Source organism: Pan troglodytes, chromosome 2, assembly GCF_028858775.2.
Source record: "Pan troglodytes isolate AG18354 chromosome 2, NHGRI_mPanTro3-v2.0_pri, whole genome shotgun sequence".
Taxonomy (NCBI): domain Eukaryota; kingdom Metazoa; phylum Chordata; class Mammalia; order Primates; family Hominidae; genus Pan; species Pan troglodytes.
The window spans coordinates 129,181,396-129,194,919 of record NC_086015.1 but is presented as its reverse complement, the minus strand read 5'-3'; the positions used below and the strand labels follow the sequence as shown (position 1 = coordinate 129,194,919).

Sequence of the window (13,524 nt, the reverse complement as noted above, 5' to 3'; positions counted from 1 at the left end):
GGGAATGCAGGTGTGCACCACCACTCAGGTTTTTTTGTTTTTGTTGTTTTTTTTTTTTTTTTTTTTTTTTTCTGTAGAGACAGGGTCTTGCCATGCTGCCGAGGCTGCTCTCAAACTCCTGGGATCAAGCAATCCTCCTGCCTCGGCCTCCCAAAGTGCTGACATTACAAGCATGAGCCACTGTGCCTGGCTAACTTTTCATCTTTTAAAGTAGTGTCTTGCAAAGAACAACATTTTAATGAAGTCCAATTTATCAACTTTTTGATTCATTGTCCATGCTTTTTGCATAGTAAGAAATCTTTGCCTGCCTCAAAATTGCAAAGCTTTTCTTCTATGTTTTCTTCTAGAAATAGTTTTAGATTTTTACATCACTTGTGCTTATTCTTAACTTCCTCAGTTGGTCTCTTGGATCCTTGGGTCCATGGAGCTATTCTGGAAGGGTTACTAGTATCTCTTTTTGCTTGTAATAGGAGCAAACCTTAGGACCTAACTGGAGTCCTTTGATTACATCATCAGCCATTTGGGCTTGCAATCACATAAACATACTGAAGAAAATTCCAGTAGGAGAGTGTTTTCTCCTACTTAGGTACTATAATAGAGAATAAGACTAGTTATCCTTTTGGGAGCCTAAATTGGATTTATATACCTCTGAAGAAAAGTAGGTGGAGTGCCAGGAGCTGATTTGGCTAAAAGAAGAGGGAAGGTGTTCTTGCTGAAATGCCTGGGGAGAAGAGGGGGATCAGGAGGCAACAAGGTGTCTGTCCCGGATATTTATAATGAGCCAAATTCTAGCAAGTCAAGCAGAAACTGAAGTATGTGATTTCATAACCGATGTTGTGAGACAGAAGAGCACAAAGGTGCTGCATTGGCACCTGGAGGGAAAGTGTCCTAAGGGGGAGGAATAAGACACTTTTCCCCACTTCATGTAGACTCAGCATGATTTTAGCCAGAAAACACTCTGGGAAGTCTAGGGCCACTTTGGCACCATGGGAGTTTGCCCCTCTGGTTGCTCCAAGAACACAGATATTAATGTAGCCCAGATATTAATATTAATGTTAATTAGCACAGATATAAATGTAGTCACAGAAAGAAAAAGAGGTGAAAAAGAGACAGGTTCTTCAGTGCATGAGAGACTCCCTTTGGGATCTCTCAGAAATGTAGAAGCAGAGGCTATAGCACAAGCCTGGGTTATTGCTAATAGCAAGACAGAAAATAAGGCTTGGGTAAGCTGTAGTTATAGTTACAATGGAAATGACTGGCCCAAGAGAGTGCCACAGATTACATAGCAGCCACTAAGAAAAAGGACAGGCAGAAGGGGTAGGCAAGACATGTTCTCTGGCTGTTGCAGCCACCAAAAAGCCAGGATACAAAGGCAGGGAGTTATCTGAACTGCCTTCCTGGAGGGTCATGCATTTAGGATCTGACTCATTGACTCTTTTCCTTAATTTTGCTCTGTACATTTCTCTAAGAGGGCTAACCAGTGTCAAGGTTTGATAATATCTGAAATGGTATTCTGGTGCCAAAGTATCATCTCACAAATTATTTAGAAATTGCAAAGAGAAAATGTACTTTATAATCCAGATATCTGGCAGTTATCCACATAATCAAATTTAGCATCAGTGACAGTAGGACAACTAGATATTATATACCTCTTGCTGTAATATATTATGAAGTACACAACATCAACTATGAAGGTTTTTTTTTTGAGATAGGGTTTTGCTCTGTCACCCAGTTTAGAGGGCAGCTGTGCAAAGCTCACTTCAGCTTTGACCTCCCAGTCTCAAGTGATCCTCCCACCTCAGCCTCCCTAGTAGCTGGGACTACAGATGTGTGCCACCATACCTGGCTAATTTTATACATATTTTTTGTGGAGATGTTGTTTCACCTTGTTGCACAGGCTGGTCTCGAACTCCTGTGGGAGTTCTGCCTGAAAGTGCTGGGATTATAGGCGTGAGCCACTGTGTCCAAACTATGAAGTATTCTTGCCAAAATGGATTAACCTAAATCTAATCAAGCTTCTAGGTCAGAAGTGTCCAATAGCAATATAATGTCAGCTGCAGCTGCATGTAATTTCAAATTTTCTGGTTGCCACCAAAAGCACAAAGAGAAAAAATAGATAAATTGGACTACATAAAGATTAAATACTTCCGTGCATCAAAGGACACAATCAACACAGAGAAAAGGCAAACCACTGAAGGGGAGAAAATATTTGCAAATTGATATTCATAATATGCGAAGAATCCTTACAACTCAACAACTGCAAAATAATTAACAGATTGAAAAATGGGGAAAGGAGTTGAATAGACATTTCTCCAAAGAAGATGTACAACTGGTCAATAAACACACAAAAAGACTAATTATGAGGGAAATGCAAATTAAAACCACAATGAGATCAAACACATTAAGTTGGCTATTATAAAAAAAAAAAAAAGAAAAAAGAAAGTGCCAGGCACAATGATGCTGTAGTCCCAGCACTCAAGAGGCTGAGGTGGGAGAATTTCTTGAGACCAGGAGTTAGAGGCTGCAGTGCGCGAAGTGTGAATAGCCACTGCACTCCAACATGTGCAACACAGCAAGACCCCATCCCTAAAATAAAATAAGATAAAATATAAGGCAACAAAAAATAACAAGTATTGGTAAGGATGTGGAGAAATTGGAACCCTCATGCATTGCTGGTGGGTGTGTAAAAAGGTATGGCTGCTGTGAAAAATGGGATGGCTAATCCTCAAAAAATTAACCACAGAATTACTATATGATCCAGCAACCCCACTTCTGCATATACACTCAAAAGAAGTAGAATCAAAGACTCAAACAGGTATTTGTACCCCCCTGTACATAGCAGCATTATTTACAATAGCCAAAAAGTAGAAGCAATAAAAGTGTTCATCAATGTATGAATGGATAAACAAAATGCGGCATATACATGCAGTGGGATATCATTCAGCTTTAAAAAGGGAGGAAATTCTAACACATGCCACAACATGGATAAACCTAGAAGACATTGTGCTAAGTGAAATAAGTCAGTCACAAAAGCACAAATACGGTGTGATTCTATTTACATGAAGTACCAGAGTTGTCAAATGTATAGAAACAGAAAGTAGAATGGTTGTTGCCAGGGGCTGAGGAGTTAGTATTTTACTGGATGTAGTTTCAGTGGGGTAGATAAAAAAGTTCTGGAGGTGGATGGTGGTGATGATTACACAACAATCTGTACTTAATGCCACTGATGTATACATTTAAAAATGGTTAAAATGGTACGTTTTATGTTATGTGTATTTTGGCACAATGAAAACAGCTATAAAAGGCATTCTTGAAACAACTGGGGATATCTGATATTCTGGAATTATTATTACTTTTCTTAGGTGTAATAAAAGTATTGCGGTTATATACATTATATAAAAAGAGGATAATGTCCTTATTCTTAGGAGATGCTTTCTGAACTATTTGGGGATAAAGTGCTCTGTAATATCCGCTCTGTGAAGACAGACCTTAGGGAGGCTTTTCCTCTTTATTATACTTCAGGCACCATACTTGGCTACCATACTCATCACATGACCCAGCAATTGCCTGGACTTTGCAGGCTCCAGATGGTCTTCCCACATGTTAACCCTCACAACAACCCCAAAGATAGGTCTTATAGATCCCTATTTAGTAGGTAGGGAAACGAAAAGTTCCGGTGTTTTCCCAGGATCACTTGGTGGTACATCTCTGCAGGCCAACTGGAACTTGAAGCAAGCGACACAAGCTGGAGACTCTTATTTTCTCTACAGGACTGAAGTTTCAGTAAAGAGTCAGTTAACACAGTGGATTTTTCTAAGACTTTGGGGTTTGAAAGATCACTGGACCGGGCCAGAAAAGAGGAAGCAGAAAACATATCAATTCTTAGAGTGTGATATGTGAGATTCCTCCAAATGCTCTGTGGTCTGGTTCCATTGCCCCACAGAAGGTAGATGGCAGCTTGGATAAGATCAGGTCTTCCAAAGCAGACTCGGGGTTGGAATTTTTGCTCCATCATTTACCAGCCACGCTACTTGGGTTAAATTACTTAAACAGTCTGAACCTTAGCTTCCTCATCTGTAAAACAGAAATAATAATAATATTTCTCATGAGGCTGCTGTGGGGATAAAATTAGATAATGTACCCAAAGCTCTTCACACAGAAAAGCCTTCCCCTGCTGGATCTCTCATGTACCCCCTGGATTTTCTAGGAGAGTGTGGCTTCTCCAATACCTTCTTGAACAGCTATTGAGAATCACTGCTTGTAATGAGAAATATTACGAATGTGGAGCCAGAAAAAGTCTGACAGCCTTTGCAGCAGGGGGATGAGGAGGAGGTGGTTGTGTGTGTCCTCAGCTCAGTGGTAGGTGCTGGGCATGTGGTAGGAATGAAAAAGAAAAGGTAGCTATTATTAGTAGAATAGTATCTATAACTTCTATTTTTTGGCACAAATTAACAATTTAACAAAAACCAGACATTATTTTTGTTGGTGCTTTACCAGAAACATTGTTGTTTTCTAATGACTTCTGGTAGTAGTTTGTCATTATTTTTTATTTTAGGTTTTATTTTGTGTAAAAGGACTAAGTGAGACGGGTGTTTGCAATTTTTTTCTTTCCAACTGACTAGCTAGTCAATGCTCCTTTGGACCCCAGCCCACCGCCCTGAAAAAAAGGAAAAAGAACAAATTGAGAACTTATGAAACCACAACCCAGAAACCTGAATGTTTTTCATTTTAACTTTTCTTGGAAAAATTTGATGAAAAGCCTGTGCTGTGGTTTTAAACGGCATTGGGATGCCCATCTCCTGTCCTTACCCCTAAGCTTCTGAACGTGATTTATATTTCCCTATTTTAAGCTAGTGCAGATTTATGAGACTTTAAACACCATGGATGGAGTTATTGGAAGTTTAAAGGGATTAAGCAGCACCTGGAGGTGTATAAGTTGTTTAAAAGATTTATCAGCATTTCCATGTTAAAATTCACTTCTCAAGGATTCTCATATCCTGGATCTGAATCTATTTTGGGCAGAGGAGTAAATTTTTAGGCTGTCTCATAAATGGAGAAAAAAAATCATCCCTCTATCGCTTCTTGCTTTGTTTTTTGGGCTGTGCCTCTGCCCCCTCACCTCTCTATCTTGCATGTCTAGCTAGTTCTGTCTCTGCGGTTTCCCTTCTCTCTGTTCCTGAACTCTCTCAAGCGGTTGATCTCTTAGTGTTTCTCTGTGTTCACAAACTCAGCCTTTGACCCAGGAACCTAACAACAGCCAGAGGGAGCCTGAAGCTTTCTTGCCTGCCCTTGGCTCCTTGTGGTCCAGGGAGGGCTGCGGTGGGTGGGAATGCCTGACACAGGGTGACTAGCCTCTGTGTTTACACCAGGGGGAGCAATGACTCCGTGGCTGAGAGGGGCTGGCTAGAGTCTGGAGTTTCCAAATGTCCATTCAGGGCAAAACACAATTCCTAGGTAGTTAAATTTAGGAGACTCTGTATTGAATGACCTTGAAAATAGGTTCAGGGCACAACATGGGCACACCGCTTTGTCGTATTCTACGAATACTGGGAAGAGCCAACATTCTTCTCATTGCCAATAATTATGCTCGTCAGCCTCCACGTCTTGCCTCTCATGTTTCTTCCATGTCCCAGCTCTGCCCACCGTGTCAAATCAGTGTGGATGTAGGGAACATGAACACATTTTAATATCAGCCTAAACCAGACATCACTGGGAAGGAGATTGGAGAAACTAAAACCCTAGAAAAGACAAATCTAATCTACAGTGACAGAAAGCAGAATGGTGGTTGCTTGGGGCCAAGGTAGGGGCAGATCGGCTGAGATGGCACAAGAAAACTTTTTGTGATGTTGAAAGTATGCTATGCCTTGATTGTGGTGATGGTCGGACAGTTATATAAAGTTGTAAACACTCACTAAAATGTACAATGAAAATGGGCATAAACTATACCTTGGCTTTTAAATGTCTCTGTTGTACATTCACACCAGCCTTTACCTCCGTTAGCACAGACAATAGGAAGCTGTGTGTGAATCTTAGAATGCTGCTTAGAACCAATCCAGGGATGGTTGTTCAACCAGCCTATGCTGTGTGTCCATAGAGGGCACGGATAATCCAAAGCAGCAGATAAAACACCTAATTAGTTCCAATTGACTCTGGACTTTTTCTGTGCATTTGCATTCCCTGAGTACAACCTGACTGACAGGAGCGGGGAGAGTAGGCAGCCAAGAAATGTGGCAGGGGAGGCCAGGTTAAACAATTACAAGGGAGGGACAACAAAAGGGTGACTGACCACGCAGATGATAAAGAATTGTTGACTTTGTAATGAGAACCTCACATTGCGCAAGCAATTGGTGGGGTGGAGCAGATGTGCATTAGAAATGAAACCAACCACTCGGAATGGTCATGGTCTCTGGATAACAGTAGCTTCATCAACTCCGTCTTTTCCACATCTCTAAAATTTTGATATTACTTAAGTCAGGCACACTGCTCTATTCATTCTGACATCCGAATATCCATTTTAAAGTGGGCTAGGCTCACCCAGAGGATGATACAACTAGATTAAGAAAATGAAGTGAAGGATGAAAACTCCTGGTTTGTGCTTTCGCTACATCCACAGGAGCAACAGACTAAGACATTCCTCCACACAATAACAGACCCAGGCAGTGCAGAGCCATGTGGGTCTTATCTGTCCTGTTGTCCACAGTCTGGTTTTATCTTAGACCTAGCCTGGTGCAATCCATGTTGTGTATTGGCACTCCACTTAAGTTTCCTCTTTGTAAAAAGCCCCTTTCATTCGGTGATTCCTCGGGGCTTTAGGGGAACTTTCTGGAAACCAGGAAGAAGGAAATAAAGGTCGTTTTACTGAGGATGGGTGATGTTGGGCGCGGGACCCAAATGACTGGTTTGAGCAGAAAGTAGCCTCCACGCTGGACTAATGCTTGGCAACATAATGGGAAAATTTGGGGAAGCCAGGAGAGGAGGGGGCAGAGTTTCTTTCCCAGCCAGCCAGGGGGTCCAGGCAGTTTTGGTCCTAGGACGTCTCTCTGTGCATTCCCAAGTGATTGCAAGGCTTCTTTTTGTCATCGTCTGAGACTTGGATTCCCCAAGCGTCCTTCTTTTCCTGGAGCCTCCGAGTCCTCTATTCCTGAGGCCTTTCTTCAGCCCTCCCAATAGCCCTGCCATGATTTCATTGCAGGGCTGTGACCGTCTGTGACAAGCCGGCATCTTTCTTTAAAGAGACACCTCTGGACCTGCTGCACCGGCTCTTCATGAAGCTGGGTGGCACGCACTCTCCGTTCAGGGCCCAGTAGGCCTCCCATCCTCAGCTGCCTTCTCTCCTGCTCGCCACTGCCCTGGCCTCTCCCCTTCTCACTGCAGACCTGGGAACCCACTCATCCAGGGGTTGGCAAACTAAGGCTACAGGCCAGTCTCCTGCTTTTGTAAATCAAGTTTCATTGGGACACAACACACTCATTGCCTTCTGAGTTGTCTACAGCCACCTTTGAGCTACAATAGCAGAATCACGTTTTGCAACAGAGAACCTGTGGCCTGCAAAGCCTGAAGTATTTACTCTCTGGCCCTTTGATAAATGTTTGTGGACCCCTGCGCTGTCTTACTCTCCTGCCAGTGGGTTCCCAGGCCTGTGGCAGATCTGTGGACCTGTGTGTCCCCTGGGGTGTCTCACGGGGCTAAGGAGGGGAACTTTGTGCAGGTCCACACACCCTAAGGTGTGCCCCTGGGTAAGCTGGGGTGGTGTGGGATGGCGTCCCTGCACCCTCATCTTGAGTCCAGGGGATGATAAGACAGTAAGTCCCGTGGAGAAAAGGAATGAGTCAGTCTTGTTTGCTGTTGTAACCTTAGCACCCAGCAACAATATTAGAGAAAGCAAGCCCAGGCCTCGGATGGCAGGGGTGGCCTGGTGCTGCTGATGTGGCCGGGCACCCCAACCTTTGGGAGCCTGCAGGCCTTGCCACGGCAGGAGATGCCCGTCCTGGGTCCTGGGCCTGCTCTGTGGCCTCTCACAGGCTTTTTTCCTGCTCTTTCAGCTCAGAACCTGAGGACCCAGCCATGGAGCGGTCGGCCTTCATGGAGCTGGATGCTGGGAGCAGGCTGGTGATGCGTCTCCGCGAGCGGCCAGCCCTGCTGGTCAGCAGCACGGGCTGGACAGGTCTGCACGACCCCTGGAACACTTGGGGTTGGTGTGACGGGCACCTGGCCAACCTGAGTTCTCCTCACCCCTGCCAGTCCTGCATGCCCCCACCCCGCCACAGTCTCAATGAGAAGGGGAGGGCATGTGAGCTGGAAGAGGGGTGTCTAGAAACAGGCCCCTGACATTCAATTCTCTTCTCATAGAGGACGAAGACTTCTCCATCCTGCTGGCACCTTTAGAAAGTAGATGTGTAGCTGCGGTGAGGAGCTCCGGGCTTGTCGGGGGCCACTGAGCTGTGAGCTGCTTGCCTGGCCTGCAGCATGTTGCTGTCCCCGGCCACTGGGTGGGGCAGCCTGGGGACAGCGGGGGTGGTGGTGGTGGGCCGCCCTGAATCCCCAGTTGGGTCATTGAGTGACCAGGCCCTCAGGCTGAAATGCCCCCTCCAGGAGAGTATCTCAGAAGCTGGTGGCCTCCCCACCAGAGCAGTGCTCTTTCTCCACCTGACCAGGTGACTCTGGCTACTGTTTATTTAAAACGTTTTTTCTGAATGGGCATGGTGGCTCACACCTGTAATCCTAGAACTCTGGGAGCCCGAGGCAGGCAGATTACCTGAGGTCAGGAGTTCGAGGCCAACATGGCAAAACCTGTCTCTACTAAAAATACAAAAATTAGCTGGGTATGGTGGTGGGCGCCTGTAATCCCAGCTACTTGGGAGGCTGATGCATGGGAATTACTTGAACCCGGGAGGCAGAGGTTGCAGTGAGCTGAGATCACGCCATTGCATTCCAGCCTGGGTGACAGAGCAAGAGTCTGTCAGAAGAAAAAAAAAAAAGAAATTCTATCAGAAATTCCATGTAGAATTGTTTCTTTTTTTAAACACAGAGTTTGAACAACTGACTCTTGATGGACACAACCTTCCTTCTCTTGTCTGTGTGATAACAGGTACCGCCTGGGACCCTGGGTGTCTGTTTGGTTGGGGGATGGCGGAGGGGGAGGGGCACACAGCCTTTACCCTGTGCTTCCCACGATCTTGTCTCCTTAATCTTCACTGCAGGTCTCTGCCATAGGGTCTTATACTGCTTGACATGGGGGAAACTGAGGCTCAGAGGGTTTCCCAGCAGGGCAGGGAGCCCAGATTTGAATCTGTAGATACCAAGTTTTCTACTTTTTCAGTAGTTTCCGAGCATCTTTTTGTGGTTGTTGTTACGTCATTGGTGTCTTTTTTTCTTTTTTTTTTTTTTTGAGACAGAGTCTCTGTCGCCCAGGCTGGGGTGCAGTGGTGTGATCTTGGCTCACTGCAACCTCCGCCTCTCACATTCAAGCAATTCTCATGCCTTAGCCTCCCGAGTAGCTGGGACTACAGGGGCCCACCACACTCAGCTAATTTTTGTATTTTTAGTAGAAACAGGGTTTCACCATGTTGGCCAGGCTGGTCTTGAACTCCTGACCTCAGGTGATCCACCCACCTTGGCCTCCCAATATGCTCGAATTATAGGCATGAGCCACTGTGCCTGGCCATGTCATTGGTGCCTTAACCAAGCCTCTTTTAATTTTTCAAACGGAAGAGCCCCTGTCCCACGGTCACTGCTGCTGAGCCCTTTCAAGGTGACTCAGTAAGGAGGAAGAAAAGCGGAAGTGGTGTGGGAAGAGGCGGGGTCTGGGCCAGCTGCTGGTCCTGCTCTCCTCCCTCCTCTGGCCTCTAGGCTCCCAGGAGTGGTTTGAAACCCGCGCCATGTGCTCTGGAGGCTGTGGCAGGGCAGGGGCGGTTTGGAACCTGTGCCCTGTGCTCTGGGGGCTGTGGCAGGGCAGGGGGAGTCCTCGTGTCCCCTGTGCACAACACAGACAAAAGGCTGGGTCCACCCAGTGGGCGGTCAGGTGCCAGGCCAGTGCTTACCCCGCCATGTTTGCAGCCCGAGGCCAGCTGGCTGCAGGTGCAGGGCTGTGCGTCAGGGGTCAGGGTGCACACAGCCCTGCAGGTCTCGGGGCTCCTGGGTTCCTTCTGGAAGGGCCCAGATGGGGCCTGACTGGAGCTGCCGAGGGGTGGAGCTTCTGGGAAAGGGATCCCTCCTAGAGGGGAGTGTCTTGGGCCTGGGGCCACTTGGCAGGGACAGAGACGGGTCCATGGCAGTATCTGCTCTTCTCTGTAAAGGCAAAGGGCCTCTGACGGAGTATTACAGCCGCCTCATCCACCAGAAGCATTTCCAGCACATCCAGGTCTGCACCCCCTGGCTGGAGGCCGAGGACTACCCCCTGCTTCTAGGGGAGAGGCCAGCAGGAGGCTCAGGGAGGAGGCGGGGCCTTAAGCAGGGGGAACAGGGGTGGGCGGGATGTACTTTTTCTGAAAAGGTGGCTCTGGAGGCCACTTGGGGACAAGACCTGGGCTCTGGCTGAACTCCCGGGAGGAGGCTACTTCCTGGTGTGCCAGCCCTTCCCTGCCAGGTGGCCCCAGAGGCCCTTTACCAAGGGGTTTGAGAAGGCCACTTCCTTTCAGCCTGCCACGCCCTCCATTCAGTCCTCTTCCTTCCTGCAGGAGGGCTGGGCCTGGGGTTGGGGCCACTGTTGCCCAGGTGTGGGAGGGCAGTGGCTTTGGGAGGTACAGGGACGATGTGTCAAACAGCGTCGCCTCTCCCAGTGAGATGGTTCTCCTTTGCCTCCGTCTCTTTCCCCGTTGATTTCTCCAAGTGGGGAGTCGTGGCTTGGTCCTGATGCGTCTCTAGAGCTGCATCTTCCAGCTTCGAGTGAGCAGAGCAGTGGAGGCTGAGGGCCTTTTCCTGGCAGGACTCTCCAGCTAGTCTTTGTTTTAGACAGTCTCGCTCCATTGCCTAGGCTGGAGTGCACGATCTCAGTTCATGCAACCTCCGCCTCCTGGGTTCAAGCGATTCTCCCACCTCAGCCTCCCGAGTAGATTATGGGATTATAGGAGCCCGCCACAACACCTGGCTTATTTTTGTATTTTTAGTAGAAACAGGGTTTCACCATGTTGGCCAGGCTGGTCTTGAACTCCTGACCTCAAGTGATCCTCCCGCCTTGGCCTCCCTAAGTGCTGGGTTTCCAGGCGTGACCCATCACGCCTGGCCCCAGCTAGTCTTTAGAAATGTTAAGCTGTTTCGCTTTATTTTCACACTGACAGCTGGTTTGTGGTGGGTGTGCTGTGGTATTATTATTATTATTATTATTATTATTATTATTATTATTTTGAGACGGAGTTTCGCTCTTGTAGCCCAGGCTGGAGTGCAATGGCATGATCTTGGCTCACTGCAACCTCCGCCTTCCCGGGTTCAAGCGATTCTCCTGCCTCAGCCTCCTGAGTAGCTGGGATTACAGGCACGTGCCACGATGCTTCGCTAATTTTGTATTTTTTTTAGTAGAGATGGGGTTTCACTATGTTGGCCAGGCTGGTCTTGAACTCCTGACCTCAGGTGATCCACCTGCCTTGGGCTCCCAAAATGCTAGGATTACATATGGGAGGTGAACCTGGGAGGTGGAGGTTGCAGTGAGCTGAGATTGTGCCACTGCACTCCAGCCTGGGTGACAGAGTGAGACTCTGTCTCAAAAGAAAACAAACCAAAACAACAACAAAAAAACCAAATTGTGGTTAAGTAGAAAAAGTGTCAACTTACATTTTCAGATGTCCCAGCCAGGCCGTGTGGCTGCTTGGCCAGCTTAAGCCACTTGTGCTTGGGGCTGTCGGGGGCCTTATCCGATTTTCACTCCCCTTGGGAGATGTTGCCTCACTGTGCTGGGAGGATTTGTGTTCCCAGGGCAGAGACCAGCACTCTGACTGCACCCCTCTTGCCTAGCAGGGTCGGTGGACCTGGGTGTCTGTCTGCACATGTCCTCCAGTGGCCTGGACCTGCCCATGAAGGTGGTGGACATGTTCGGGTGCTGTTTGCCTGTGTGTGCCATGAACTTCAAGTGGTAGGAGCAGAACCCGAATCTTTCTGGGGATAGCTTCACAGATCCACCGCTGAGGGGGAAACAGTGCAGAGCGAGCTGCCCACAGTGAGGCCCTGCCCCTCAGTCAGTCCAGCACACACTGGAGGCCACGAGGAGGAGCCCTGCGGTTACTGTGGCTGGGCTGAGCCTCACTGAAGTAGTTGCTTCCATTTAGAGCTCATGTTATATTTAGGTTGGTACAAAAGTAATCATGGTTTTTGCCATTAAAGGTGGCAATTACTTTTGCACCAACCTAGTATGAAATAAAAGCATCCTAAATACTAGAACTCCACTCGGGGCTTTTGCTCCTAGAGTAGAATTGGCGGGAATTGCCTGCAGGCTTACATGGTTTTCTTTGTTTCTTTCTCTCCCACCATGTCCCTTTTGGCCAAGCTCACGTGGTGGGTTTGAATCAGTTAAACGAGTGTCATGCTGTGGCCTCACTCCACCCAGCATAGACGGCTGTTTGGAAGGGCGGCATTAGAGAAGATTCTAGAAGCAGTAGCCCCAGCACAAGCTGAGCCCTTGGCCCCTGCTCAGGAGCCGGCTCCTGGATGGGATTCAGGGATGTGAGCCCCTCGTGTGAGCTGAGCTCAGGAAATGTCGGGATCAAACCTGGTGCCCTAGAAAAGTCATCTTTTATGTGCTGAGCCAGTCCCCAGGGTGTTGTCTTGACTTGTTCCATGGCCATGGAATTAAGAAAAACATGCAAAAATAATTCTTCAGTCCTTGAAGAGCATCCAGCACAGAAGGTACAAACCCTCCTTAAGGCTCCCTCCTCAAATCGGTTTGTCCATTTTGATGTGCACCCCCCCAGGCCTTTATACCCTTCAGATGCCAAATCTAAGAACCAGCTCCTGGAAACCACACCCCCTGTTCCAACCCCCAGCCTGGCTTGAGCATGGGGTGGTGGGGGGAGCCCAGGTGGGCACCCCAGGGGTCTGGTGTCTTCTCCAGGCAGCTCTCAGGCTCCCTTGGTTCTCTCTGCAGTTTACATGAGCTGGTGAAACATGAAGAAAATGGCCTGGTCTTTGAGGACTCAGAGGAACTGGCAGCTCAGCTGCAGGTAGCCACATCTGCCACCACGCCAGGGTGGGGAGGGTTCTGGAGACTGGCACTGAGCCACGCTCCCTGATCCCTGCTTCCCACAGCCAGGGTGGGACCATGTGGGGTCTGGCGGAAAAGCTAGGCAGGGAGCAGAGGTCACCGAGGTTGGCCCACTCTGCTGTCCCGTTTCGGTACAGTAGGCTCGGGAAAGTTAGGACACACCCCCACCTGCCCTCTGGATTTATGGAGCTGACACTCCACAAATGATGCTGGAGCTGGGTGGGCCGGGCTGCAGTTTAGGAAGTGATCAGGATCAGGTAGGTGGGTGGGCAAAGGGAGCTTCTGGGACCAGCCTTGAAATATGGGTAGAATTCTGCAAAGGTTACTTGTTTCTT

The 13,524-nt window shown here is 47.9% G+C and overlaps 1 protein-coding gene across 1 annotated transcript in view; it reads left to right on the top strand.

The window, feature by feature from the left end:
* ALG1L (ALG1 chitobiosyldiphosphodolichol beta-mannosyltransferase like) overlaps positions 1–13,524 on the top strand; it is a 57,574-nt gene that overhangs the window by 42,692 nt on the left and 1,358 nt on the right. Inside the window, exons 2-5 of the mRNA XM_054680947.2 lie at positions 8,043–8,164; positions 9,029–9,088; positions 11,947–12,064; positions 13,073–13,148. Coding sequence (XP_054536922.1) covers positions 8,065–8,164; positions 9,029–9,088; positions 11,947–12,064; positions 13,073–13,148 — 354 coding nt within the window. The 5' untranslated portion in view covers positions 8,043–8,064. The remainder of the gene's footprint in view (positions 1–8,042; positions 8,165–9,028; positions 9,089–11,946; positions 12,065–13,072; positions 13,149–13,524) is intronic.